Source organism: Scleropages formosus, chromosome 23 (genome assembly GCF_900964775.1).
Source record: "Scleropages formosus chromosome 23, fSclFor1.1, whole genome shotgun sequence".
In the NCBI taxonomy this organism is placed as follows: Eukaryota; Metazoa; Chordata; class Actinopteri; order Osteoglossiformes; family Osteoglossidae; genus Scleropages; species Scleropages formosus.
In genome coordinates, this window is record NC_041828.1 from 7,475,517 (window position 1) to 7,502,259 (window position 26,743).

At 48.1% G+C, this 26,743-nt stretch overlaps 1 protein-coding gene across 3 annotated transcripts in view; it reads right to left on the reverse strand.

Moving 5' to 3' along the window:
• LOC108933369 (ubiquitin-conjugating enzyme E2 E2-like) overlaps positions 1-26,743 on the reverse strand; it is a 41,984-nt gene that overhangs the window by 2,795 nt on the left and 12,446 nt on the right. For all 3 annotated transcript variants that reach the window (XM_029248199.1, XM_029248198.1, XM_029248197.1), the window contains one exon: positions 934-1,066. In XM_029248199.1, the coding sequence (XP_029104032.1) occupies positions 934-1,066 (133 nt within the window). The remainder of the gene's footprint in view (positions 1-933; positions 1,067-26,743) is intronic.

Consider the following 26,743-nt stretch of genomic DNA (forward strand, 5'->3'; position numbering starts at 1 on the left):
TCATTTTTCCGGATCCCACAATGCTCAGTGGTGTGCTAGCGTTGCATCACCATTATCATGACTGTCATAATAATAATAATCATCGCCAGCACAACTTAATGGCTAGGGAGATTGCCTTGGTCTATAACAGCTGTCGGCGTCCATAACTGAAGTAAATTTGATTGAAGAAACCATACACTCCCAATTAATTAAGATTTAATATCAATTGCTGCTGAAAAGCCTTTATTGTACATAATGTCATATTTCACTGTGTAATAAGGCACACCCGTCCCACAGATGCTGGTTGGAATCTTGACTTGAGGGCAATAAAAAGTGAGAGGAAAAAAAAGGACTTTGTAAGGACTTTATACGACTCGGTGTTTTTATTTCGAACGGAGAGTTCATTGACGCAATAGCGACTGCATGTCGTCCAAAAATAGTGCGAGCGTAACATGTGCTTTGATGTTTCTGGTCATGCAAGGCAAGCCATGGGATGCCAAAAGGCTCGTAAACATAAAATCTAGGCGCTCGAGGGTGGAATGCGAGTCCGACGGGATCGCGAAACCCCCGGAGACAAATAGGAGCGCAACCGTGGCCCTCGAGGGCAGTGGGCCGTGCTGGCTTTTCACGAACATCAACGTCTGCTTCCCTTTCAAAAAGAATCACTTGGTGTTTTCGGCTCAAAGCGAGCGCCAGTCAAAATGTACCGCCTGACAACTGGAGGACTCGGACCCACGTGGGCAACGGTGGCATCGGTGCTTTAAAGCTACACGCGCCAGCGACTCACGACGGGCTGAAACACGCAAGCGCATGACGGACAGTTTCATTACCTCCGAACGGCCGCGAAGCGGTTCAATTACCCTGGGAAGGGCGCTGCAGATACAGCGTATCGAAAGAAAATATGATAAGTGCAAAACCCCTCTCCCCCCAGGGGGATATCAGGCAGGGGGTTACCTTGGGCGGTTTGAACGGGTAGTCGGGCGTGAAGGCGATGTCGAGGAAGAAGACCCCCCCTTCGTAGACGGAGCCCGGTGGTCCCAGGATGGTTGACCTCCACTCATAGATGTTGTCTCCTTTGGGTCCCGCGCTGCAAGCACAACAGAGAGAGTTCAGTGCCCAGAGCGGCTAGGCGGGTCGGGACCACACCGGCACGGCAGAGCCTCTCTCAGGCCCCGCCTACCAGGCCACTTGGCCCAAGGTGCTCACAGACAGGGACACGTCAGCGATTACGAAGCCGATAAGCGTGGCCAACACAGCACATTTCCTGGAATATAAACACAGCAGTCTCTTCCCTCCCACACGGGTAACGTTATACCTGTAAACATGTCACAGCCTCCCAGGTACATCCATCAGCTGTACCCGTAAACACAGATGGGAGCCTCCCGTCTCTCTCTCTCTCGCTGTCATTTTTTGCTACCTACATGTGCGCAAACTCTCCATCCGACTCGGCGTTTTTCCTCTGGACCCGATCCTTACGTTGAACACCTGACGTAGCCGCATACGGCAGCGACGCGGCAATCAGCCCGATCACGACAGCCGAATCTCCGCTGTTGCCGCGTTGCGCTTCACCGACGCCGCATGAACTAGAATGCACGTGTAAGAATGTGCTGCCCACTTACTGACACACTTGTCTGCTATGCGCTAACACACTGCACGTTTGTGTATGTCAGTGCGTGCACACACATGCACGCAGTACTGTGGGTACCAGCTCGGCAAACCCGGTGGGAAAACGGTGAAATTAACTAGTTACAGGCTTCGTCTCTCTCTCTCTCTCTCTCTCCCTCTCTCACCAGGAGGACAGGTGTGAAAGGTCCACTCGAACCCAATCCATCCCTAACCCTAACCTTCCCGCTCTAAAGCCACGGTCCACGTTATGTGCCTTTCGCTTGCCGGTTTCGCTCGGCTCCTCCAAGTCACCGGGGAACCACCGTTACACCAGCTGCTTTACCTGCCTGTGCTAACTTGTTTGATTTATAGAACACCGTGCACGAGCGAGAGGTCTCAAACTGTCGAGACCTCCTTGTTGTTTCCGTCGCCGATTGATTCCACCCAGGTGGAAGGTGCCGTAATAGAAATGGCGGAAAAGAAGCGGTGGGAAAACCTTGCTTTCGATTACCGTCACACCGGCGGCTTGTTTTGTTGCACTGATCTAATTGATTTGTCACATCCTTACATCTGCGTCCAATCAGGGCAAAGCTGACTTCCGTTTCCACGGCGCTGCTAGACAGAGACGGGTGGGGGGTGGGGGATGGGGGTCAGGGTTAGTGGTTTCCACTCTCCCGCAAACACGTTTGCCCTCGGGGCCCCGGGGCCCTATATGGGCTACATTCTGTGGTCCAAGTCTGAACGCTGCAGCAGCAGCAACAGCAAAGCGCTGGGGCCGGGGGTTCGAGCTTATGATCTTTTCAGGAGCTGTAAATTGACTACCGATCCCTCTGGAAGGGAACCAGGCGCGGGTCACGGAAAAGGACGGACCTGCGATCATAGTCATTGCCCCCCCGCCCCCCACAGAGCCTGTTTTCTAACAGCACCTTTCAGCAGCAGGTTAAAATAACTGCCGCTGCAGAGCAGGGTACCATGAAAAGGACATTTTCGCGAAAGCGATCTCTGCGTGGACCGTCTCTGTCGTGAAGGGCGCAGATACTCCCGAGGCTGGCGGCGGAAGCGGCGAGGGCAGCCGTTGCGGGCTTTGTCGCAGGGTTCCCATTTGGCGCAGGATCTCAGCACCGACTCTCTTCCCCGTCCCTCCCCCTCCGTGCCGTTTGCAGCAGCTCTTCCTGAGTGCTATTTTTGCACCGTTTCCACACACATCGGGCTGGACGGCGTGCGAAAAACAGGAACTCTCAATGACAGCCCACCCCCATAGCCACCCACCCACCCCCTTGCTCTTGCAGTACAGAAAGTTTCTGCCCACGACACTCGCTGGGCTCCATCCATGGAGCATCTAGGGAGGCTTTGTGTCAGTCTCCCCCCCCCATGGGCAGAAAATAGAGTGCCGCAGCCAAGCACATTCAACCCCCTGCCCACGGTGGACCGACAGACTGCGAAAGTGAAAGCCGGAGGTGTTTGGAACCACTTACTGAAGATCACTCCGTTACTCTTACAGTCAATCTAAACACGATTGGCTCATATCTGTAACTTAGACAATCGCCTCTCTCTTTTCTCCAGAGGTGGACCACAGCTCCACTGAGACACGTCGGACCACCTTAGTGAGAAAGGAATTGGCGTCTTATACCGTTTGTAGAAACCTCACCTTTACAATGATGAATCGCATGAGCTGCAGTCACAGTGATCATCGAAAGAAAAGGTAACTATGGGCCTCAGACTGTGTGGTGCTCCTGCATTCAGCTTGGACTTACATTTTTTTAATTTACCTGAGTAAAGTGAGGTTTTATTACATTACAATGATAACTGAAAAATAAATATTACAATAATAATTGTAAGTAACTTACAATGTTAATCTACTTACAGTTATTTACTCATTTATACAGCTGGGCAACTTTTTTTACCGGAGCAATTTAAGGGTAAGTACCTTGCTCACAGGTACTACAGCTGGAGGTGAGATTCAAACCTGGGACCTTTCGGTAGCAGCTCTAACCACTGTTACCGGAACATTACATCTACATCTGTGAACTCCACTCCCCTCAAACAGATATAGATGTTAGGAGAGATGCACAACAGAATTAACTGCAAAATCCATTACTCCATTTCTTCATAGCGACACATCAGCATTAAAACCAGAGGTTTCTGAGTTAACCGATTCGGGGAAACCTCCACCCTCCCTCCCGATGACCGTGACGCGCCTAAGGTGGTCCTGAACTTTCATCCTGCCGCCCCACTTTCACACCCAGGGCTGATGCATCTCCCCTCTGCCAACTTCTGCTTCGCTTCATTTAATTTTACAAAGTTAAATAACGTAATTACACATAAGCAAACATGCAGGGGCAGCTATGAATCAAATGTTCTGGTCCTTTCTTTCAGTAATGCTGCTGACTCGGCTGTCTGCTGTGCCAGCTGCAGCTGCTCTGAGAGAGCACTTGAGGACAAAACATGCCACCGGTAATACTTTACTTACCTTATCCTCCCACACAAGCCAGACTAAAGCTCTTTTGAAGTGCGGTACAGGTTGTGCGAACTACCGAAGGTGGTCGGTTACCAAGATCACGTAGTCACAAGGGTTTGGCAAACAGCAGCGGTCAAAAGATTCCCTTTGCTAAAACCAGTTTTTTTCTCACTTCTGTCCAGTTTGTCCTCTCCAGGTAGTGGCCAGGTTACCCATGTGTGCTCAGATTTTTGACTGCTCCTGTAGACATCCTCTATTCCTGTGGGCATGCAGGAATAAGACCGGGCTTTGGGGAACAGAAACCGTCAAGATTACCTTTCAGTCTCACAAGTGACTTTGAGAAGACCTCTAACCCTATCCACATGAAGACTATTGGCGAACAGTAAGTCAAGTAGAGGTGGAACATTAAGTGCGTGACCCGCAGGCCTTACCTTCACTATGCTCACCACCTCTGAGACAACGGGCATCGAGAATCTCTGCTCTCTGAAGACGGGCTTTGGAGAAAGAGAAACCGCCGCAGCTCTCTGGCCGCCGGTGCCAGTCCTCAGTCATTCTGAGCCGTCGCTCTTTCCACCTGCCTTTCCACAGAACACGAAAAACATCCTGTCCCTCCGCCCACTGGCTACCAGACAAGACACGACCGAATGACTTACACCGCCTTTCTTCCGACAGACGTGCTTGGTGAAATCTCCCAGCAGCCAGTGTCTTAATCTCCCCATTATTGCCTTGATAAAAATCATTCGGAGGAGAACTTGAGCTCCGAGTACTTTCGGAGGCTTCCCCTCGCCATTAATGCTGTTTCCATATTTAGGATTGACGGTTGCCTCTGCTCTGCTAATAGAGTCGCTGTGGAGAAGGAGGGTGGTGGTGTTCAGAGGAGACACACTTTTCACTTGTTGTGCTTCGTAAAAGTCTAGTTTCAGTTCTTTCTGGATGAAAGCCACATTAGTCTGGAACAGGACCCAGTTCCAAAAGCTCAGAATAATTAGAAATAATGAGAAATACATTTCCCAGGATTCACTGCATGCTACACTGGGTGGCAATAAGCCTGTGTCAGATGGGTAAGTGTGCCAAGAGCTGGGGGCACCAAGGGGGGTTACGGTGGGCTCTAGCGGTTCTCCATCCATCCGCTCTGTCCTCACATCCTTGGGGACAAACTGGTGCACAGCAGCGCGAGAAAAAGATACCAGTAGGTAGGGGCAGCTGGCAGCGTAGTGGTGATGAGCTACTGCCTGTGGCTCCAAAGATTGCAGGGTTGATCCCCACCTCTGGCTGTAGTACCCCTGAGCAAGGCACTTACCCTAAATCGCTCCAGTAAAGGGGGTGCGGTGGCGCAGTGGGTTGGACCAGGTCCTGCTCTCCAGGGAGTCTGGGGGTTCGAGTCCCGCTTGGGGTGCCTTGCGGTGGACTGGCGTCCTGTCCTGGGTGTGTCCCCTCCCCCTCCAGCCTTACGTTCTGCGTTGCCGGGTTAGGCTCCGGTTCCCCGCGACCCCGTATGGGACAAGCGGTTCAGAAAGTGTGTGTGCGCGCGCTCCAGTAAAATTACCCCGCTGTCTAAATGGGTAAGTAATATTAACATTGTAAGTCCCTTTGGAGAACAGCGTCAGCTAAATGAATAAATGTAAAAGATTGGTAGCTTACATGGTCTGGTTTGATTATTGACGTGACTGATGACCACTGATCCCAAAGAAAAGTGCATGAGGTTACAGCAGCATACATACAACAACGCAGTGATGTTGAAGTGAAGATGTTTCCTTGACTGGTAATGAAATTTGCACTAAAAACACTAAGCCTGGCGATCAACATATAAACCTTTAGTCTTTTTCTAAAATAGAAAGCAGAGTAGTACCTTAATTCAAAGGCCCATATATGCACACATAGCATAAATAGTCCCTAAAAGGCTCAAGAACTACACAAATAATCTTAGTTACCGTGTAACAGATATATATTTTTTTTTAAACACTTAACACTGTCGACCTGAGTGGAGCAAACCCTTATCGCGTCATTTTGTGCAAGAGAGCTGCGGCTGAAAAAAGTGTTAATTTCAGACGGTCTCAGTCAGCGAAGAGGAACTCTGCCGGCCGAGTTACTGAGAACTACAGACACTTCAAAGGCTTTGTGGGGACGGCTGCCGACGTTGCCGACGTTGCCGACGTTGCCCCCGTTGCCCCTCCCCCGTGCGGTTCGCTTCAACGGGGGAACTTTCTGGAAAAGGTGAAAGGTCACGCCTGTCGAGACCCACGAGGAAGTTCTTCTGCTTTTGTTGAGATGTTTACCGAGGTACGGGTGGCGTCTTCGTTCAAGCGCTGCTTAGTGCCACTGCGATACAGGAAGTAAGGAAATGCGCGGCACAATCTGCGCCACGAGACAAAATCAGGAACCGAGATCTCTGCGTGCGATCCCCCTCATCGTGAGCCAACCTTGAGGGAAACCCGTAAATCCTCCTTCCCCGCGAACCGTGACCCGAACGGAAATCGACCGACCGAGTGTCTTCTTTCTTACAAAACGGGTTATTTGCAACATGTCTCCACTAGCCCATCTCCCACCTCCATCGAAAGCGCCCGTTCCCTCCTCCGAGTTACGCAGGGCGGCACAAACGCACACCGAAAACCTCACTGCTAAGTCGTACGTGCTGGCAGGAAGAGATACGTACTTGTTTTTTCTCATGTTAAATCTATATTGAGCCGAAGCAGAGTGAGTTTATGGCCTAGTGCTGCCTCGCAGCAAGCTGAATGCTAATTAAGCGAGAGAGAATCTGGGTTCCTGTCGGTATTTCTTACCCAACACCTTCAGCCACATTGTACTGTTATTGCAGCTACTGAGCTGAAGTACTGGAGTCAAGTGTACAACAGCAGGGCCTCCCTCAACAGGGACTTGACCCCATAACCCCCAGGTGCAAGAGTACTTACCCCCCCATGCTACAACGGTCTGGTCCGGTCACACAAAGCCTGCGGAAACAATGGGCGTGGGCCAATTCCTCGTCTAGAGGCAGGACGGGCAGCGGGGACACAGTACTTGCATGTTTCTGACCACGGATAATCCGTCCCATTCTAGATTACAGGTTAAATGGATTATGCAAACCAACAAATGATATACCAGTGTACTTTACAGCAATGCCAACTTCTGCTCTACATTTGTTCAACAGGGGGATTAACCCTCACCCTGACCCCGGTACATGCAAGACACTGCCGTCGGTCTTGCTGTGGCAGTAGGTGGCACAGTGATTAGCGCTGTCACCCTTCAGCCTTGTGACCTGGGTTCAGGTCCCACTCCTGCTGTAATACCCTACTCCTAAACTGATACATCAAGCTCAGCTGTACACATGGATGCATCATAATATGTAGCTTAGTGCACAAACCTGTCAGCTAAATTAATAAAAAAACAACTATTCTTGAATGTGCAAAACCTTCTAATGCAATCGATTCCATAAACCATTATTACTGTGCAGCAAGCGGATGAGTAAATGCCATGTCATGTCAACAACATGTAAATTAAGTTCAATAAGTGAATCAGTTTGAAGTTGCAGCTGACCTCAGTGGTAAACAAACTTAGCGTGTGTTTCACTGTGCCTATTGATTTCAGGTAATGTGTTTCTTTCATGGTGGCTTAAAGTGAAGCATTTAGGAAAATAGGTATTCTTGTTCGCATGGAGAGCAGAAGCCCCAGGGATATTTCAATAATAAATCCGGAATCCGCTGAAGAGCAGGTCCTTGTGCAGCTACGATTTCCACAGAAAGGTGCGTGCCCTGGCTGCAGAGCTCAGAAAAATGGACTGTAAAGGATATTGAGAAGGAGAGGGAAAGGTCTAAAATCCCCAGGAGAGAAGAGTTCTTTTGTTTCTTTTGTCCTTGTGGTTAAAAGACCTGCTTAGCAGTCGGTACTGGGCTTTGTCCTGTCTAATTTGGAGCACAAAAATCTGGCCACGCTTCAGTTCCTCCGGGTGCGCCGGGTGAGGCCTGGAAGCAGAAGGGGCTTCTCTTGCACCGCGACCCCGTGTAGATCCAACAGCCTTTGACCTCTGAGCAGAAGAAAGAAGGAAAAAAAAAAAGGGACGCCAACAGCAAACACGTCGCCATCACTTCTGGTGGTTGCGCGGCAACGGACGACAGGAGAATGCGAGATCCGCGTGAGAGAGCGTCACGGGCAAGACGACGGCACACGAGGCGAGCGCCCAGTCACGTGATCAAGTACTCGGCCATCGGGTCAAAGCTGACGGTGCAGACTGGAAGTGTTTAACATAAAGATCATCATACTGCAAATAGCAACCAGATGCAAAGCAAGAGCACTTAAATCAATGGGCTTAATTCATTTCAGGGTTCAGGGCAAAACCAAGGAGGAGCCACATAACCCAGCAAATTGACCGATCCTTCTTTACATCATCCTGAACTAAACCAGCTGCGGAAGCCAACAAGTTGACCAGTCCTTCTTCGCATGATCCTGAACCAAATCAGTCGTGTAAACCAATGATCTGACCAGTGCTTCTTCACATGATTCTGAAACAAGCCAGCTAAGTAATCAATGAGCTGACCTGTCCTTCTTCGCGTGATTCTGAACCAAACCAGCCAAGTAATCAACGAGTTGACCTGTCATTCTTTGCATGATCCTGAACCAAACCAGCCATGTAAACCGACAAGCTGACCGGTCCTTCTTCGCATGATCCTGAAATAAGCCATAAAACTCAGTTCAGACAACCCCAACACGGCACTAAGGGATCAAGGAGGGTAACAAGGCTCTGCTCCAGAACCAGATGCTCAGCACAAGATATGCTCCTCCTGGACTAAGAAGGTATGTGCTCCCTCTTCTGAAGGTAACACTCAGCTCTCCAGGCTGTGACATGAACAAGTTGTGACCGAACAGTTTTCGGTGAAAACAAACAAAAGCCCACAGGCTGAAGCTGACTGCCATTCAACTACTTTCAGCAGTTGGTCACGCAAGAAGGTTAGCTGCCTATTACTCAAACAGAGACAAACAAGACGAGTCACCTCAACGCTTTACACAGAACCTGCAAAAATGAAAAACTGTTTCCAAGAAACCACGTAGGAGTTCAAAATGTTTTCCTATTTGAGAGTCCGGCCACAAGCCAAGACTAGTCCGTATAAATATCAAGGACCCCAATAAGTCAGTTTGTGGAACTTATAAAACTGAGAGACGCGTATGGTTTGCCATTCAAAGCATACACTGACCACTCCAGCAATGGCTCCATATGTGGTAAAACTGGTGACTTGAATTTCCATGGAGAAGCACCATTCAAAACAACTGTAGTCAACATGTGAAATTTTAGAGACCAGACAGAAAAATAAAAACATGATTCAACACAAGAACTAGGACCAGTCCACACATCTGGATTTTGTCCAGATCAATAGGAGCTAAACGGAGCATGGCGTTCGGCTCATGGCTGCACCCGTAACCGCTATGCATCAAAGTCGGCTGTAAAGGTCTGGCAGAATTATGATAACAATCCACTGATTAAGAGCTCAATTAATGGAGACGATTCCCAGACGGTCGGGAGCACAGGCTGTGGCAAGGGATGGAAACATTATTATTATCAACTGGCAGCTGTCTAATTCAATAACACTGACCTGAGCCCCATTAGAGGAGAACCTGCCTCTCACCCCATGGTTGTTTCCACCAACAAGCCACATGCCGCCACTGCCGCCGCGTTTGGCCAATGCGAGAAAACCCTGCTACGGTTGGAGGAACTGATGATGTATTTGGCAAACATGAACACTTTTTTGAATACAAAGAACGGTTCATTCCTTTAAACTGGCAGTACAACCTGCCTCATTTGCCAGACTGTGTTAGTTTAAGCCAATTCAACATTATGTAAACCCACTGTTGGGGTTCCTCTAAGTTAATTGTATACTGTTAATTAGTATTATATCCATCTGTGATTTATTAATGCCAAGTGTTATTGCTAAGAGTACTTGATGCATGTCCCTGTACTTTCTGGCCTTGGACTTAAAGAGCTTTGTGGTACCCTGGCTGGAAATGGTGCATTGTTATTATTATTATTATTATTATAAGCCAACACCTTTCTCTGAAATTCCTTAAAATGACAGGGCTGGACTGTGAGATTATTAAAATTATTTGCCCATTTATATAGGTAATTTTTACTCTGACAACATCAGTTTAGTTCAAGTACCCTGATGAAGAGCACTAGAGCAGGAGTGGGATTTGAACTTTGGTGATTCGATCGCCAGGTGCCAGCTTGTATCATTAGAGTCCCTGTGTCAATATGTAAATTAAAACGGAAGCTGAACGGAATTCACCACACCGGTGGGCCTTGCCTTCTTAGTTTCAGGTAAAGGTCAATATTTTGAAAACACTCATTCATACCAGGCTTTTCCGGAACAGTGACCATCTGCTCAAGAGAGAAAAGGTACGATGGATTCAATAGACACGGAAATGTGGAAAGGCCCAAGTCTCTGTGGATGTACTGGACCCACACTTGGAGACACACTTGTCCAGGATGTTTGGTCTGTAATTTTTTTGCTCTAAAGCCAAGGGGCAAAACGAAACAGGGATGGTTGCTCATTTTCGTATATATGAACTGACATTTCTTATAGACATTAACATTCCCAACAAGCTGACGTTCACACAAACACACACTTCGGACACCGCGAGGCCTACAATTAGGTTTGCACCCTGCCAACGGTGTATTTCATGAGTAACTAGAAAAAGCCTGCAGGGTTCAGATTAGAAATTCAAGTCTGAGAAGAACAAAGAGGGCAGAACGAAGCTGCATTTCTCTGCTGTTTCCAGGATCAGATGATCAGTTTTTTTTATAAATCTGCTGGGTTTGCATGTGTAACAAGTTAATTAGAATTTCATGCTACAGAAAATACTAATGACAATTTAGTGACCTTTGTATGTCTATTATGTGTGAGGTGACACCAATTTATTTGCTTAACGTATAACTGCACAGAGAGCATCGTAAACAGCTTATAGCACAATAGCAATAAATAAATATATTTAATGCACAAGCCTTGTTAATCAAGAATGTGAATTTCCTTACCGTAATAACAAACACATGTACACACATTGTCACAACAGGCCGAGAGAACCGGGACGGAAAGACCCAAGTGCGGAGTCGTTCGTCTGGAGTCAGATGATCAGGAAAGTTCCCGGTATCGGGGACAGGCGAAGGGTCGGTCGATCGGCAGTCGGGGTCAGACCGGGAATCCATGGGCGAGGTCAGGAGATGCAGCGAAGAGTCGGTCAAACGGCGATCGGAGTTGAAACGAAGATCCATGGACGTGATTGAGAAACAAAACTAGGGGTCAAAACCGGAGAACGTGAACTGAGAAACGGAGATGCGTATGAGCGAGGAGTCACAAGGGAGGGCGGTTGTCCCTGACGAGATTCCGCAAAGGTATGGGAGCTGAGGAGGGTCTTTTAAAGGGTGAACGGTTAATCAGGTGCTGGAACAGAGTCAGGTGTTGTCGGCTGAGTTGTGGGCGTGGACGTGACACACTTACATATTTGCTGGCAAAGCCTGGTTATAAAAGAGCAGAACTATATGATATGCAAAGAACTTGTATACATTTTCTCAGTGCTGATAAATATAAACGGAATGAGGGCACGGTGCTTTGGGGCCAGGGTCGCATCCCTTCTCCGCAATCCTGTTTTCCTCTCCCTTCTCCATTTAAGAAAAATTACATTTTGGCCATTCAGGAGGACAACATCTGCACCCCTGCAGGATTGGAACGTGCCATCCTTTAGTCATCTTCTGGTTAGGCGCCGAGGCTCAGAAGCCGAAAAATAAAAGTGGCATGTTGAGTTGCGGTTCACACGCAGGGGTCCGTAACCTCCCGTTGAGTGCTGGCGGCCGACGCTGACTTGGGGCTGACAGCGAACCTCCTGCGGAGGATGAGGAGGAGGAGGAGGACGACTGCTTAGCCTGCTGTGTAACACCGCTGCTCACTGCTGGTGCAAGTGGGAGACAGGACATGCAGTCCTCTTGCACGCGCTCTCATTCGCTCTCACACACCCACACAGAAACACACATCAGGCGCACACAAATACTCCTCATGCACCTGCACTTGTCACCAGCGTGTACTTCACGTTATGCTCCACTCTTAAAAGTGCAAAGGGGACAATTCCTTCATCCAGATTTCTGATCCATTCTGTGTCGCTACTAGGAGCTCTTGACTGAACGCACAGAGAGAGAGCTGATCTTGCCTTGGTGTCGGTTCCCAGAGGGTTTGGTCCTCGTGCAAGAGGCCAGATGATGGTCAGCTGCCCCGCAGGCTCCTACTTCCTCTCGCTGAGAGACACCTACATCCTCTTCAGTCTTGATGCCATGACAGGGGTGCACAGCAGTGCTGCCCTGTTGCCGGAACAAGGCAGCGGCGCGTTTCCTCTACAATGGAAGACCTCTCTGAGCAAGATCTGACGAGCAGCAGCTTCTTAAAGGAAGCACGCACTTTCGGCGAAACCAGGTGAGGTTAACGGAGGATAGAGTTTCCGCAGCACCGCGGAGGTCACAGAGTGGAACGCCCGCTCTGTTTCCATCCGCTCGGAAACAGCAAAACTTCCTCACTTCCTATAAACGCTCTCGTTTGACGCATGTTTTCTCACAATAATCGGCAGAGTAATTAATATAAAATCTTCCATGCGGACATCAAAAAGGAATCGTGCCCAAATGCCAGTAATTCTGGCAAGGAGGCAAATGCTGAAAGCAGAAAGGCATAAATTAATTAGCTGCAAGACTCAGTAAAGCAATTCTGTCACTCAAATCTTATTTTTATTTACAACACACGCTGTCTACAAACCAAGATTAGGGCGCCAGCCACATTCGCATTTACAAACACGCTAAGCGGCACAGTTTCGAGATCTCTCTGCCGCAGAAAAACGGCAGCGATGGCTTGATGGAGAAGTAAGGTGGCGTCTGATGAAGAGGATTCCGCATGTTGTGGGTGATGGTTACCCTTCCACCCACAGGCCCTGGCATCTGAAACACTTCATGGTGAACCACTTTGGGGTGGATAATTCTGCCAGGCTACAACCTCACGGAGGAGCTCGGATAGAGCGTTCAATGGGGAAGGAGCCCGAATAGGCGGGTACCTTTTAGTCCATGGGCTCCGTTGTCCCATAATGCACTTAGCCAGGCACGACATGTGCAACGGGCTCAAGGAGCTGAACCCGCAACCAGTGGCTTCATGAGTCAGATCCCACGAGGGACACAAGCAAGGGCCCACGGGAGGCCCCGGCACGCACGGCGATTCCCTGCTGTATCTCAGCACAAGAGCGCCATTCTTCACACTGCACTGAATGGATGCCAAGCACAGCCACAGGTCATGGGGAGGGGTCACGCCATGCACACTGTTTACACCATCAGTGAACAATCCCGTGAATGAATGTTTCACGGTTCTGACTTTCCTGTGAAACAGTCAGGAGTCCTGAGCTTATCTCCAAACTTCACTCGCGATTAACCGCTTAAGGTTTCCTTTATAACGAGTGACCTGTTTACACAGCAGTGTGTGTTTTTCACCGGAGTAATGCAGGGCAAATACCGCGGTGAATACGGATTCAAACCCAGGTCTACTGACGCAACGTGACACTACCTGCTTCAGGGAGGTGTACTCGAGCCTCCTAGAGTACAACTGAGGGGGGCGTGGTGGTGCAGTGGGTTTGAGTGGGTCCTGCTCTCCGGTGGGTCTGGGGTGTGAGTCCCGCTTGGGGTGCCTTGCGACAGACTGGCGTCCCGTCCTGGGTGTGTCCCGTCCCCTCCCCCTCCAGCCTTACGCCCCGTGTTGCCGGTTTAGGCTCCAGCTCCCCGCAACCCTGCATGGGACGAGCGGTTTCAGAAAGTGTGTGTGTGTGTGTGTGTGTGTGTGTGTGTGTGAGTACAACTCTGTGGGAATAGCGCAATTCAAAGTACGACCTCATCACCTTTATTTCCCTGCTTTCCAACGTTTCCAGCCAATGATGTCACAGCTGAGGCAGCCAAACCCCTTTCATCAGCCAATCAGGGAAGCCTCCCCGAAAAAGCCCATTCTGCCAACAGGAATGAAGGAACGAAGGAGTAATTATAGCCCCGGAGTCACGCTGACACACGGCTTGTTCTTAATCACCGTGGCGCATCTAAAATGCAAGAAAGGGAGATGGCTCATTTTAATGAGCTTTCTCTCCTAATTTGTTTACTTTAACGTTTCCAGCAACATATACTGAGATGACACAACGTGTACTTTATTCTCTTTTTAAGTCTCCCAACACCAGTAAGAACCACGCATGGGGCGAAACCCTTAACGGACCATTAATCCGACACACCATTAATTCAACAGACCATTAATCATCTGCAGTAGCCTTCGAAAGAAAAAAGAACCATATTGTTCATGCATGAATATTTGTTTTTATAAGAAGTGGACTTGATTGAAAGCATGATGCTTTCCACATATTTTTCCTGATGACATGGAATTGGTGCTGATTATTTATCTCTTTTTCCACTTATTTTTTATTCATCCTTTTTCAGAATCCACTTTAAAACGCTAGGGGAGCTACACCCCATATACACCTGAAAATAACTAGAGCATAATTTAGCAAAAATACAACGCACTGATTGCCAAACCATAATAGGACCCCCCCCCCCCATACATTAATTCATTTTGCTGACACTTTTCTTCAAAGCAACTTACAGTGTTAAGCTACGTACAGTTATTTACCCCATTCATACAGCTGAGTAATCCTATTGGAGCAATTTTAAGGTAAATACCTCGCTCAAGGGTACTACAGCTGGAATGTGAAGCTGCGACCTTTAGGTTCAAAGGTTGCAGCACTAACCACCCTGCTACCAGCTGTTAGACTATCATTTTGTGTGTATGTGTGTGTGTCTGTGGCACAAAGGAGAAATCTCCGTGTCACCTTTAACATGAAAAAATGATTAAGAAGGCCTTAAGATACCTGTCTCGGAGTCTTTCAGAGCTGCTAAGAGCGCTCTTTTTATGTGCTCAGTGAGGCTGTAATACATTTTTGTGGCCATGGCAGTCTTGCAGTATCAAGAAAAAAATAGTCAAGAAAAACAAGAAAACAGAAATCAATCAGAGCGTGGTGTGCCTCGCCGATGGGTCTTTGATTGGCCCATTATCTGGAAATTTCCACCGCCCTCGTGTTTTGTGTAATTGCTTACTGCACATCCCAGACAAAAATACCACCCCATTACAAGTACTTGTGACTAATACCACTAAGAACAGCACTATTACAAACAGTTACTTCTATTTATATTTGCCATCGACTCACTTACACGTAGCATTCAATAGAAGCTTTCTCGATACCATCAAAATAAATGCGACATCTTTATTATTTACACAGGCATTCTGTTCAGATTTAAATTGGATATAAAAGGAAGAAGTGGTCAGAATATAACATTCAAAGAAATCATTTTCTGAATGAAAGCAGAGTGCTGCCAAAGAGACGGTGCAGCAAACAAGTCGATTATGTTTGATACATATTAGCTGTAATTTACCCTATCGCATTTACATCTTGGTGCAGGTCCAAGCTGATAAACACGGCTCATTTCCCCAAACAAGGCAAACGCTTCTGCCGATAACCTTTCGCACTGTCTGTTTGCTTAATAGCTTCCATTACGGCACAGAAAGCGGTATTGCATTAACCGCATTCATCTGGGAGCTCGAAGGAGAGGAGGCTGGGGGGAGGGAGTGACCAGCACCAATTACATTAGCCATTAACTCGGTTATATACATCCGTTTACAATCCCTCTTCTTATTATTATATTGTTGTCACAAGTGGAACTGCTGCCATCATAAATAGAGTCTTTAAAACATGTCAAATGCACCAACTCATATGTGAACAACAGCTTTCTTAGCACAGCAGTTAAGACTCGCAATGTCTGGATTATAGAGCTCGGCTTGTTGATCTCATCCAAAACGAGGAGGCGCTCCCGCTTCCCTGGAAGTCGGCTGCTGGGCCGCAAGAGCGCCCCGGAAATCCCATCTCCGTTGTTCTTCGAAGTAAACGCACGGTAGTGCGGCAGGGAGTGCCGGTGCCCCACGGCTCCCGGGCTCCGGGTTCAGACCTGGATTCGAACCCAGCTCGGTCTCTGTGGAGTTTGCATGTTGTCGCCGTGTTTGCGTGGGTTCCCTCCTCGTGCCCCACTCCCTCCCACAAAAACACATTTCAGGTGAAGCGGCAACTTGAAATTGCATACAGGGAACACGGAGAACAGCGGGGGGAATGAGCGATGGAAGATTTGATCCCCGAAGGAAGCAGTGACATCACACACAGCAGGTGCAAAAAGCGATAGTTAAATTTTGAAAATTCATCAAATTAATACACATTTATAAATTAGCCAGCTGTATAAATGGATGAGTAATTATAGGTAAATTAACACTTGTAAGATGCATTAGAGAAACGCATCAGGTAAATGTAAGCAGTAGTAAGAGAAAGGAAAAGACATAAGTGAGAAGAGCAAGACAAGGACAGTAACAGTGTACAGTACCCTAACAGGAGCAGGCGCCACCACGCGATTTACATTGACTACCAGGTACGAAACATTCTCGAGGCCTGTAAAACGGCTGCTTTACGCACGCGTACGCTGGTGGTTTGTCGTGTGTGTGCGGTCATAAAATAATGCACTTCTTTCACTCCCAGAGACAGGATCTTGAAATACAGGTGTTTGAATTCCTCGCTTGGTGGAGGGGGGGGAAGTACAGTAAGCCTGAATTTGGAGATGATCTGTTTCACAGTCGCAGCAGCCACAAACCACAAGGACAAAACTGACTGTGTCATTTATAAAGCTGTGGGGGAGAAGCAGGGACAGCCCCCGGGGGGGTCTCCTTGTGTTGGGTTCACTGACTGATAGGCTCCCGAGGCCTCTAGTCACTGACCTCCTCTCGCCGAGTGCCTTTACGTCAGTCAGCGCCAGTGTCCTGCAGTCAAAACAAAGCCCCGCGAAAAGCATGAGAGGCGCCTGAAACAGTCACACACATCTCTACTTTATCCTTACTCAAACACACACACACACACACACAGCGCTCATGTCGGAGAGCCACGCCAAAACGTCCGTCAGCCAAATGAGAAGAGGCGTAAAATGAAGGAGCGTTAACAGGAGACCCAACGACCAACGGTGTGAAGGTTAAGGCAGCTCTGTGCTGCTGAAGCCGCTGCGCTCACACATTAATAATAACGGTGAAGCATCAAACCCAGATTTACAGGCCAGGGAGCGGACAAATGCACAACCAAAAGACGAGCCAAAGCGAGAGATTAATGCAAGTGCGATCAGATGCCTTTGAATGACACTTTACGTGACACTGAAATTACAGTCCTGTAATGAGCCCTTAAATGAACACAGTCATAAACAGATGGTGGAGTGTCTTTGTCTTCTGCGTCTCAGAGCTGGAGCAGAAAGCAGAACTGATGCTGAATCAGGACAAATTTCAATTACTGTGCACTGGCAACTCCTCCTACTAACGCGTGGTCAAAGTCTTAAAGCCCGGACAATTTTCCAGTTCATTTTTTCCATGCCTTTTCCTTCATTTACCTGTTCTATAAAATGTTTTCATGCGTGAATGTAACCCACGTTTACCTGCTGAGCCCACAAATGTCAATATGGAGCACTGAAATAAAACAGGAGTACGGGACCGGATTAATTCAACTCGCTTCCACAGTGTTTACAGCCTGCGGCTGATGTTCGGACCAAGATGAGGAACACTGCACATGCTCTAACAGTCAGGACTGCGCAGGAGTTTGTGGAGACAATGTATTTATATATTCAGTCGTTGTGAATTAGCTGTAATTTTAGCGTTGCATAATGGTAGTAAAATTAGTGATGAATAAAACGTACGTAATGTTACGGTCTGTTTATCCATTACAGCTATATCCAAGGTTTTTATGAAACCCAACCCACAAATAAATTGAGAACAGCCTGATTTACTAAGTTTTTATTGACTGTAACATGGAACGACAAACAAAATAAATAAGGCGGACTGATGGTCTCTGATGACGAACAAGCCGTAACCCAGCTGACCGTTGGCTCGCTGATCAATGACACATGCAAAGACGACGCCGTGACCAGGAACTAGGAGCGAATCAAAGGCGAGAAGGCCCACCTGCTATGGTCTCTCCGCTGACACTCCCTTGGTTCATCACATCCACTGCTACCATCCCTGGAGTCACTACTGTGTCCTAAGCAGGCCTCTGATGTGTGCTATATCAACACCGTAATCCTTTGGAGGACATTCAGAAATATTATACACACCAATCAAACGTTACTTTTTCCACACTGATTCATTTTGTCTTTAAATTTGGTCTAAGAAAAGGAAAACAAAGAGAGCGAGAAGAAAAGAGAGAGAAGGATGTAGGAGGAGAGGAAGTGAAAGGGATAAACAGGTGTTTCACAGAGATCCCTTTGTTAGTGTGCGGCTTAGCGCCGCGCTCTCGGTAATGAGAGCAGACAGTCGGGATTAAAAGGGGCAGCCGGAATAACGGCGAAAGCGCCGCGCCTTCCAGTTCAAATCCAATCCTTTTAAACAGAGCGCATGCCACTCACTAGCTAATGACTTTTCTTCCCACCATCTCTTCTTCCCTGCATCGCTCCCCTCGTGGATTAATCCGGTGTAGGTTCACATGGTTACTTGAGACCCGGTCCTTTTCAGTCCCCTTCTCTCACGAGGAAGACTGACGTCGGCTCCGATTATGGAAACGGCCTAATGGAGGAAGAGTTCATCGCGGTAACGCTGCTCCGCGCGAGGTCCAACGCTTATCAGGACGGGTCACCCGAAGGCCACGACGTCACGCAGAGGATGACGACTGTGCCCGGCTCCCCCTAGAGCCAACGAGCCTCAGCCCTTCAGGTTATGGAACAGGGTGCGAGCGCTGGCCTTCATCGGCAGCCTGACATTCACAAAGCATGGGGACGGACGAGGACAGGGTGGGCAATGCGGGCATTCTGTACCGTGCCCCAAAATGGTATGCGATGACATGAAATGTGACGCTCTGAGACACGTATAGGGACTCCTGACTCAGAAGGTCACACGCCACAAGAGAGCCAGAGCTGAAGGCCTTAGAGTCAGAGCAAAGGACTCACAATGGAGCGAAGGTACCTGGGAGAGAGATGAACACAAGCGGAAGAAAAGAGAAAAGAAGGGGCCTCGTTTTAACACCGCATTCGCTTATCGGTGCAACATCGCTCTCTGTAGACCATCTCGACAGGACATTATCGTGATTATTATTTATTCATTTAGCTGACACTCTGCCCCAAAGCAGCTTACAATATTAGGTTTGAGCAATAAGCTCCTTACACAGATTTAGCCATTTACACAGCAGGGTCATCTTTACTGCGTCAGTTCAGGGTAAGTACTTTGATCAAGCGCACTGCGGCGGGAGCCAGGATTCGAACCCTGGTCTTTCAACAGCTCTAAACACTATGTCACCTGCCGCTAGTACTAAGTGTGAATCGTAGTTTGTATCTCATGACAGCACATCCCAGGTGCTGTGGGTAATACTATAGTCCCTAATCAATGTCGATCTTGACTGCCAGCTATCAGCGAAGCATCTCCGTTTCCCTCCATCCCTATGGGAAATCTAGGATACACTGTCACCATTAACTGTGATAGAAGGTATTTTTAGATCCCATTAGGCCACTCCGTGTAATCGATGTCTTCTCTAAAGCATTCTTTTATCTTAAAGGCCTTTTTTTATCTCCCCTTTATCTTAATCCGGAGGGACGGCTCATATCCTGCACACAAAGGAAGTGGGATACGACACGCGCTCTCTGCGCGCTCACAGTCTGTCGGGGAGGGGGAGGGGACGCGAGTGCGCTGCTAGGACCGTGAGGAACACAGACAGGAAGAAAAGGTGCTGCTCCAGTGCACAGCCCAGAGCGTATACAGGCCTCTGTGACACACACCGGGGATCTGACCCCCAGAGGTGCCTGCACTCTTCGGTACAGATTCATGCTTGTTGTTCCTAACTTAGATTTATTTGTGTAGCTGATGCTTTTCTCCAAAGAAACTTACAACATTAAGCTTCTAACAACTATTTACCTATTTGTACCCCTGGACAAGTTTCTTTACTGGAGCAGAGTAAGGTAAGTACCTTGCTCAAGGGTACTACAGCTGGAGGTGAGATTCAAACCTGCAACTTCTGGGTCCAAAGGCAGCAGCTCTAACCACTGCACTACCAGCTATCCCAGCTTCTTCAACACCTCTAAGGAGATGCTCTGGTGTGCCCTACAGAGATGGCAACAGGTGGATTCTAGGTTCCATCTATCCCTTTCCGACCTGCGAGGCCTCCAACCAGCATGTGGTCATATCCCATCTGGCGCCAACACCACGTGAAGCTCAACTTCATCCATGAAAATATTAAATAAAGGATGATTTGCACAGCGCACACAGCCCGTTCTGTGATATACTGAAAACATGTAATTAGACGTTGCACAATGGAGGCCTATTAATTTGTTTATACAGAGTTATACAGTAACTCTTCTGCATTACATTATGATGGTATTATGTAACACTACTGTAAATTCTTCAAGCAGAAAGTGTGATAAGGAAGCAGCTCCCTCAGTCAGCGTGCTTTCCAAGCGATGGCGTTTCCTGTTTCCGGGCACTTCTCAGTAATTGGGGGAACACTGGCCGTCATCTGTGGAAATCAGCCGCACGGGGAGGGATCAGCAGGAGGTGGGCTTCCGGAAACTTCCCTGATCAGGGACTGTGTCATTTGTAGGGAGTGACAGAGGAAAGAGGATCTTGGAACCACTTTTGGAAGCAGTCCTCCAGGTCACCTCGAACACCTCAGACCTATTTTATTTCCAGTTTTAAAACGGAGAGTACATGCCGAAAAAAGCGGGTGAAAACCACAAGGCTAGAAAGCCCGTGAGCGATGTCTCTGGCCTCCAGCACATCTTGGAGATCACCGTCTGCCCATCCAATGAAGAAACCGCCCGAAAACAAAGAAAACGCTTCTCGCCACGAACGAAACATCGACTCCCCTTGCGGACACTTATCACAGCCACGTTGAACACATAGCAGAGATGGCAGCCATTTACATAAAGCAGAATCAATGATGCCAGGGTGGAAAAATGAAAGACCTGCCTAGTTTGGGACCAAAAAAATCTTTTCTTCCTGGCTTATGTAATTAAAATGGTGAAAAAGGAGTGAAAAGTGCACTTATGGGAATTTAAATGGATTGTACTAAAGTCTTCCGAGCAAAACAACCCCACAGAGAGGCTCAATGCTTCACCACACTGTGGCCTGAACAGCTACCCGCTTTTGGAGGAGCTCTCGAACCCAAGGTAATGAGGAGTGCCCCTCCTGCAGGGGGGGGGGGGGGGCTTCTGCAGCTCTCCTGCTGAGCTGCAATGAACCACGCCCGGCTGAACCCACGTTCTCGTGGTGTCAGAGGGCAGCGCTGTAATTGCGCTGATGAGCGCCTTCCCAAACGCTGATTATTCAATCAGTGCTGCTCTCCTGACACTTCCCCTGTTGTCCCCTTAGCAAATGCACATCTCAAAGAAGCCCTTCGCTCTGCAGCTTCCCGCGGACAGAAGTACGAGGTGTGGCGTGCCGGAAATCTCTGATGAAAAACACGGTTTCTCGAAGATGAGCCGAGAGCTCGACCCGCTTATTGGAAAAGCGGCGGCGTCTCTGTAAAGGTGTAAAAGCCAGTAGAGACAGTTTAACATGCTGCTGAAATGTGCCCCACATCCCACGCATCTTGTGTCAGTAGGAGCTCTGGTTCGGGGCATTTGAAGGATCTCCCCTTTGAAACTCAATGTTCATGCTTCGATCCTTTTCGGCTCTCGCTTCATAAATAAAGCAGAGCGATCAATGAGACCAAAAAACCACGGTGATGGTTCAAGCCCCGGCGGCCTGTGAAAAGAATCAGAAAATGTGGCCCCTATTCCAGGACGGCCGAAGCGGTGGTTCACAAACTGCGATGACTCTGTCGAGTGCCCACGTGACCTCCGGCCAAGGAATGCAAAGCTGTTGGAAGGGGTGCGTGTTGTGAGGCGATCGAAATTCTACTCCCAACCCAGGAAAGAGTGATGGTGAAAAGCACAGAACGTCACGTCATTTCGCTTTGTTGTCCACTGTGGTAAAGCAGGAGGTCAATGTGATCATTTCATTCACAATGCAGTATCTGACTGAAAATACTTCTTTTTTTGCTCATAATGAGGTGACAAAAAAAAAACACTACTTACCTTTAAACAGTTCCACAAAACATAGACAAAGAAGTTCTATTAGCCTTACTTAGTAAACATCCTCAACAATGGAGATGGGATTTTTTTTTTTTTTAAAGCATGTCAGACATCAGACAGGTTTACCTGCCAAATATTTCTCCATTCATTTAGCGAGGTAATTTTTTCTCTATGAATTCCTGGTGGGAACCTCAAAGGGTGCAGCAAAGCAGGTTGGGATTTGAACCTGGGTCCTTCTTCCGCAAGGCAATGGCTCTAACCACCGTGGTGCCCAGTGCCCCTGATACACACGTGCTCTCCATAGCTCTCAGAAGACTGGAGGAACCAGTTCCCACCACTGCTGAAAAAACCTGATGGCCTCAGAAAAACACTCACAACCTTCTTGGCATAGAAGCAGCCCCAGGCATCGATTCGACATTGATTCAGTGTCGGTCCTGACACCGGGGCGCATGGCTGCAAAAAGTAATTACTGGCTGTCGCTAATGCTAACGGCTTGGCTCCTGTCTGAGGGAGGCTCTGGTGTCTTTGCCCTCTGGTTCATGGTGAGGTTATCCTCAGCAGAGACTGAGCACCAAAGAGGAACGCTACGATCGACAGCGATGATTCCCGGAGGCTCCCGAACTCAAGGCTCAGCCATTCCCTGGTCCGGCCCTCCGATGGACTGCGCTTTAACGGACTTCTCTGCACCGCAGTGTGACTGCCCACCGAGGACAGGTTTTGGGTTTAAAACCTCCTTCAAGGCACCTAAAAGCTTGGGTGCTTAGAAAGAAAGAGAGAGAGCAAGAGGGGTGCCTGTGGGGGGTATTTCACAGTCACACCTCACTAAAGACGAAACGTGTCACAGAGACATGACTTCCACACAATTTACACTACCTGCTTCTTCTTTTAAAAGCACATTAATACATATTTGGCCAGGAACGAAAGGGAGGGGAGTCCATTAAGGCCGAGGTTTAGGGCAAACGCTGAAAATACATCACAGAAGGACACATTAAAAATTCAACAGTGGCTATAAATCATTGGGCGGACTCGATGGCCTTCAAGCAAGGGCCGGTATGGAGACAATTAAACAGAGATTTACTGCGGAGGACGATCTCAGAGAGAATAAAAATCTATAAGGACTGTTCACTACGAGCTCAAGATGAAGCAACTGTTGAGCAAACTTCAATTTGCTCTTTGGTGCTGAACGTCCGAGACATCAAACACGCAACAGTGATCTATAGACAGCGATGATTCCCACGGGTACCAGCGGGATGAAGCTGCCTCAACACACAAGTCAGACCGCTATACATAGATGGGAAGGAGTACCAGGGTGGCAACGTCGGTGCAGCGGGCACAAGTCCTCTGACAAACATCCTATACTCATTTTCTCCATATGTTCGCATGACTATCCTCCATGTGCTCCCGCTTCCGCCTACAGTCCAAAGACATGTGTTTTAGGAGCACCGATGACTCTAAACTGCCTGTAGCAGGTATGTGTGAGATTGTGATGGGGTCCTGTCCAGGGTGCACACCGCCTTGCACCCTATGACTTGAGTACGGGCACCGGACGACTACATTGGACAAGCGGTCACTGCGAATTGATGGACAGAATGAAAGGAGCATACATTGACACATTCAGCATATGTACTATGATTATTATGTGGCATTACTATGCAGTACTTAGTTGACACCTTTCTCCAAGATGATTTGTAGTGCCAGATGCACTGCGGTAAAGTCACATCACCCACCTCACAGGCAGCTTCATCATTTCAATGAATCGCTGTTATTTTTAGGTGTTTCCCCAAAATACACACGAGCAGACCGAAATACACCGAAAGAAGCTTAGATTCCGAAAACTGAGCCGAAGCGTTTGTGGGCAGGCCTCTCCATGACAACGCTTAAATTTTGCGACCACGTTGTGGGTGGACATACTGAGGAGCCGAACACCGCAATACCCGTCAATACTGATCGATACCCGCCAAAACCCAAAAAAGGGGAAGTCGTATTAATTTCTGTGGCTCACAGCACAATAAATCGCAAACAATTAGGCCTTTTCTTCCGCGGCACAATGAAACGAAGCCCCCGACAGACAGCTACGACCACAGGGCTTGAGAGCTCAGATCTGACCTGACAATGAAAGACCACATAATATAATGGAAGGATTTCCGCTCTACATTTATGGAGTTACAATGTAAATATGCACACGCATTCTGACAGCTGTGTTTTCAACAGAAATTGTTTTCTAACAAATGTGGTGGTGGCAGCGGTGGTGTGAGGTGAAGGGGGAGGGGAGAGGGGGGTGCTGACACGACTGTTGCGAGTGTTGCAAAACAGATTTTCTACATTACTACGGTACATTTTCAGACATGCTTGCTGTGAGTCATTCGCTGCCAGAGGTCTCAAGGGCTTGTGGACATTTCACAAACACGCCTCAAAAATATTTTTTTTCAAACGAGATTCTAGGAATGGGAACTGAAATTTCAGAGCAGGGCAGAGATGCACAGCCCAGCTGAAAGAAGGGGAAACGCGGGAATAGACGCCGGTTTCGGAGGTATTATTACGGCACTCGGCAGAGAGAGGCGTCGCAGACACAAAGCTTCGTGATTCTCCCATGACTGTGACCCACTCTGGGAACATCCCAGCAAGCGAGTCACACCGCAAAACAACCCAGCGAGACTAAACCACTTAGCGGTTACATCATCAGTCAAAATGCAACGTAATTTCCACAGCAGTGGTGCAACAACAAACAATAACAGCAACAATCGTCGTGATCGCTCACTATCAGCGGTAGCACGTATCGCTCTCATATGGCGGCCGTGCGACCAAGCTGCAGCGCGGCTCTGCGTGCCCCGGCCTCCTATCAGTGTGTGTCAGCCGGCAAATTTGGCGGAGCTGTGATAACAGAGAGAGATAGGGGGCTGCGGTGGACTGCTTGGACAGCTGGCCACCTTTCCACGCAGAGCATTACAAACAGAGCTCAGCTGACAAAACAGGCCTGGTGTTGCTGCACAACGGCACCGGGGATTCGCTCGCCGTCCTTTGCTCTGGCAGACGAAGCCCGCTCTGGATGCCGAAACGCCTGAATGCGTTTCACCTGCAGCACCTGCCGCCAGACTTTCCCTAAAGTCTCCACTCTGCTGCTTCGCTCTTCAACTTTCCTGCAGCAGCACGTGGAATAAAGGTCGTCGCCTCGCTAGTGGACTCTCCCGTTGTACCCTTGACATTGCTCTACGGAAAAAGCACCGAAATAAGTGCGATGCGCAATAAAAATAAACGGTAAAACTACAGGGGCCGCAAGCCCCAAATAAGACCTTCAGAATAAATATGGAATTAAATCAGTGCCTTGAGAAATGTGGATAACCTACAAAGATGTAATTATAATTAATTAAAATCAAACCATGGCAAAGACGGTATCGCAGATGTTCACATCACGAATACATAATAATTAGCAAAGAAGATAACCTGTGGTTATTTAGCATGATTTTACAATTTTGTTCCCCGGAAGGATTATTTAGAAATGTTTTAGGTGGGATAATGGCGATGAATAATGACCCAATAGGAGGAGGTGATTCTACCCCTGGTGTGACACCCTGTACTCCTTCACAGAAAGCGAAAGAAAATGATAACTGGCCATTAAAAAAATGAGATCAGCCATGTAAATCAAGCCTACGGGTGAATCTCATTGCGGAGCTCTTCTTCACCGCTTCACTCCATTCGAACAGTGGCAGCAAGGCGTGGTGGGAAGACAGAGAGCGGCCTTGTTAGACCCTCTGTCCGGTTGGCCACTGGTGGGCACCAGCGTGAGGCTCACGCTGTGTGGGCCGTCCACTCTCCAGGGGCTTCAGGAGAAGAACCTCAATCAGATGTCCTCCAGTACTTAAAGCAGCCAGCTTTCCTCAACTGTCTAGGCTTTTCCCCACCACTCCGAAGACCTCTGTTCAGTGGTTGAAATAAAACAACTGAATGCATCCAACGAAGAGCAAATATTCTGCAACAGAAACGTAATTCACAGGATCAAGGGACAGCTAGTAGTGCAGTGGTTAGAGCTGTTCCCTTTGGACCCAAAGGGTGCAGGTTCAATCCTTGCTTCTAGCAGTAGTACCCTTGAGCAAGGTACTAACCCTAAATTGCTCCAGTGAAATTACTGTATAAATGGGTAAATAATTGTAAGAAGCTTAACACTAAGTCACTTTGGAAAAAAGCATCAGCTAAGTGAGTAAAAGTAAATCTGACAACACTAAGCACCATCACCTTGTCCAAAGGGGCCAGATTTAAAAGGAACTGCAGTTGCTGAGTGGTGTCAACCTGTCTGCTAAGAGGCTGAAATGCTCATACAATGATCATAAAAAGACCAAAAAAAAAAAAAAAAAAAAAAAAAAAAGCTTAACCCCCATGACACAATCCTGAGTGTAGGTGCTGCATGAGACTCCTGAAAGGGTGGAATTCTTGCCCAACAGACACGCAACTGACAGTTGTGGCTACAACTGGTGGTTTGTTCTCCTTCAATTCAGAAGAGACCAGAGTGAGTCAGAATGCATTGTTCTTCGATGCTGCTTTTGCCGTAT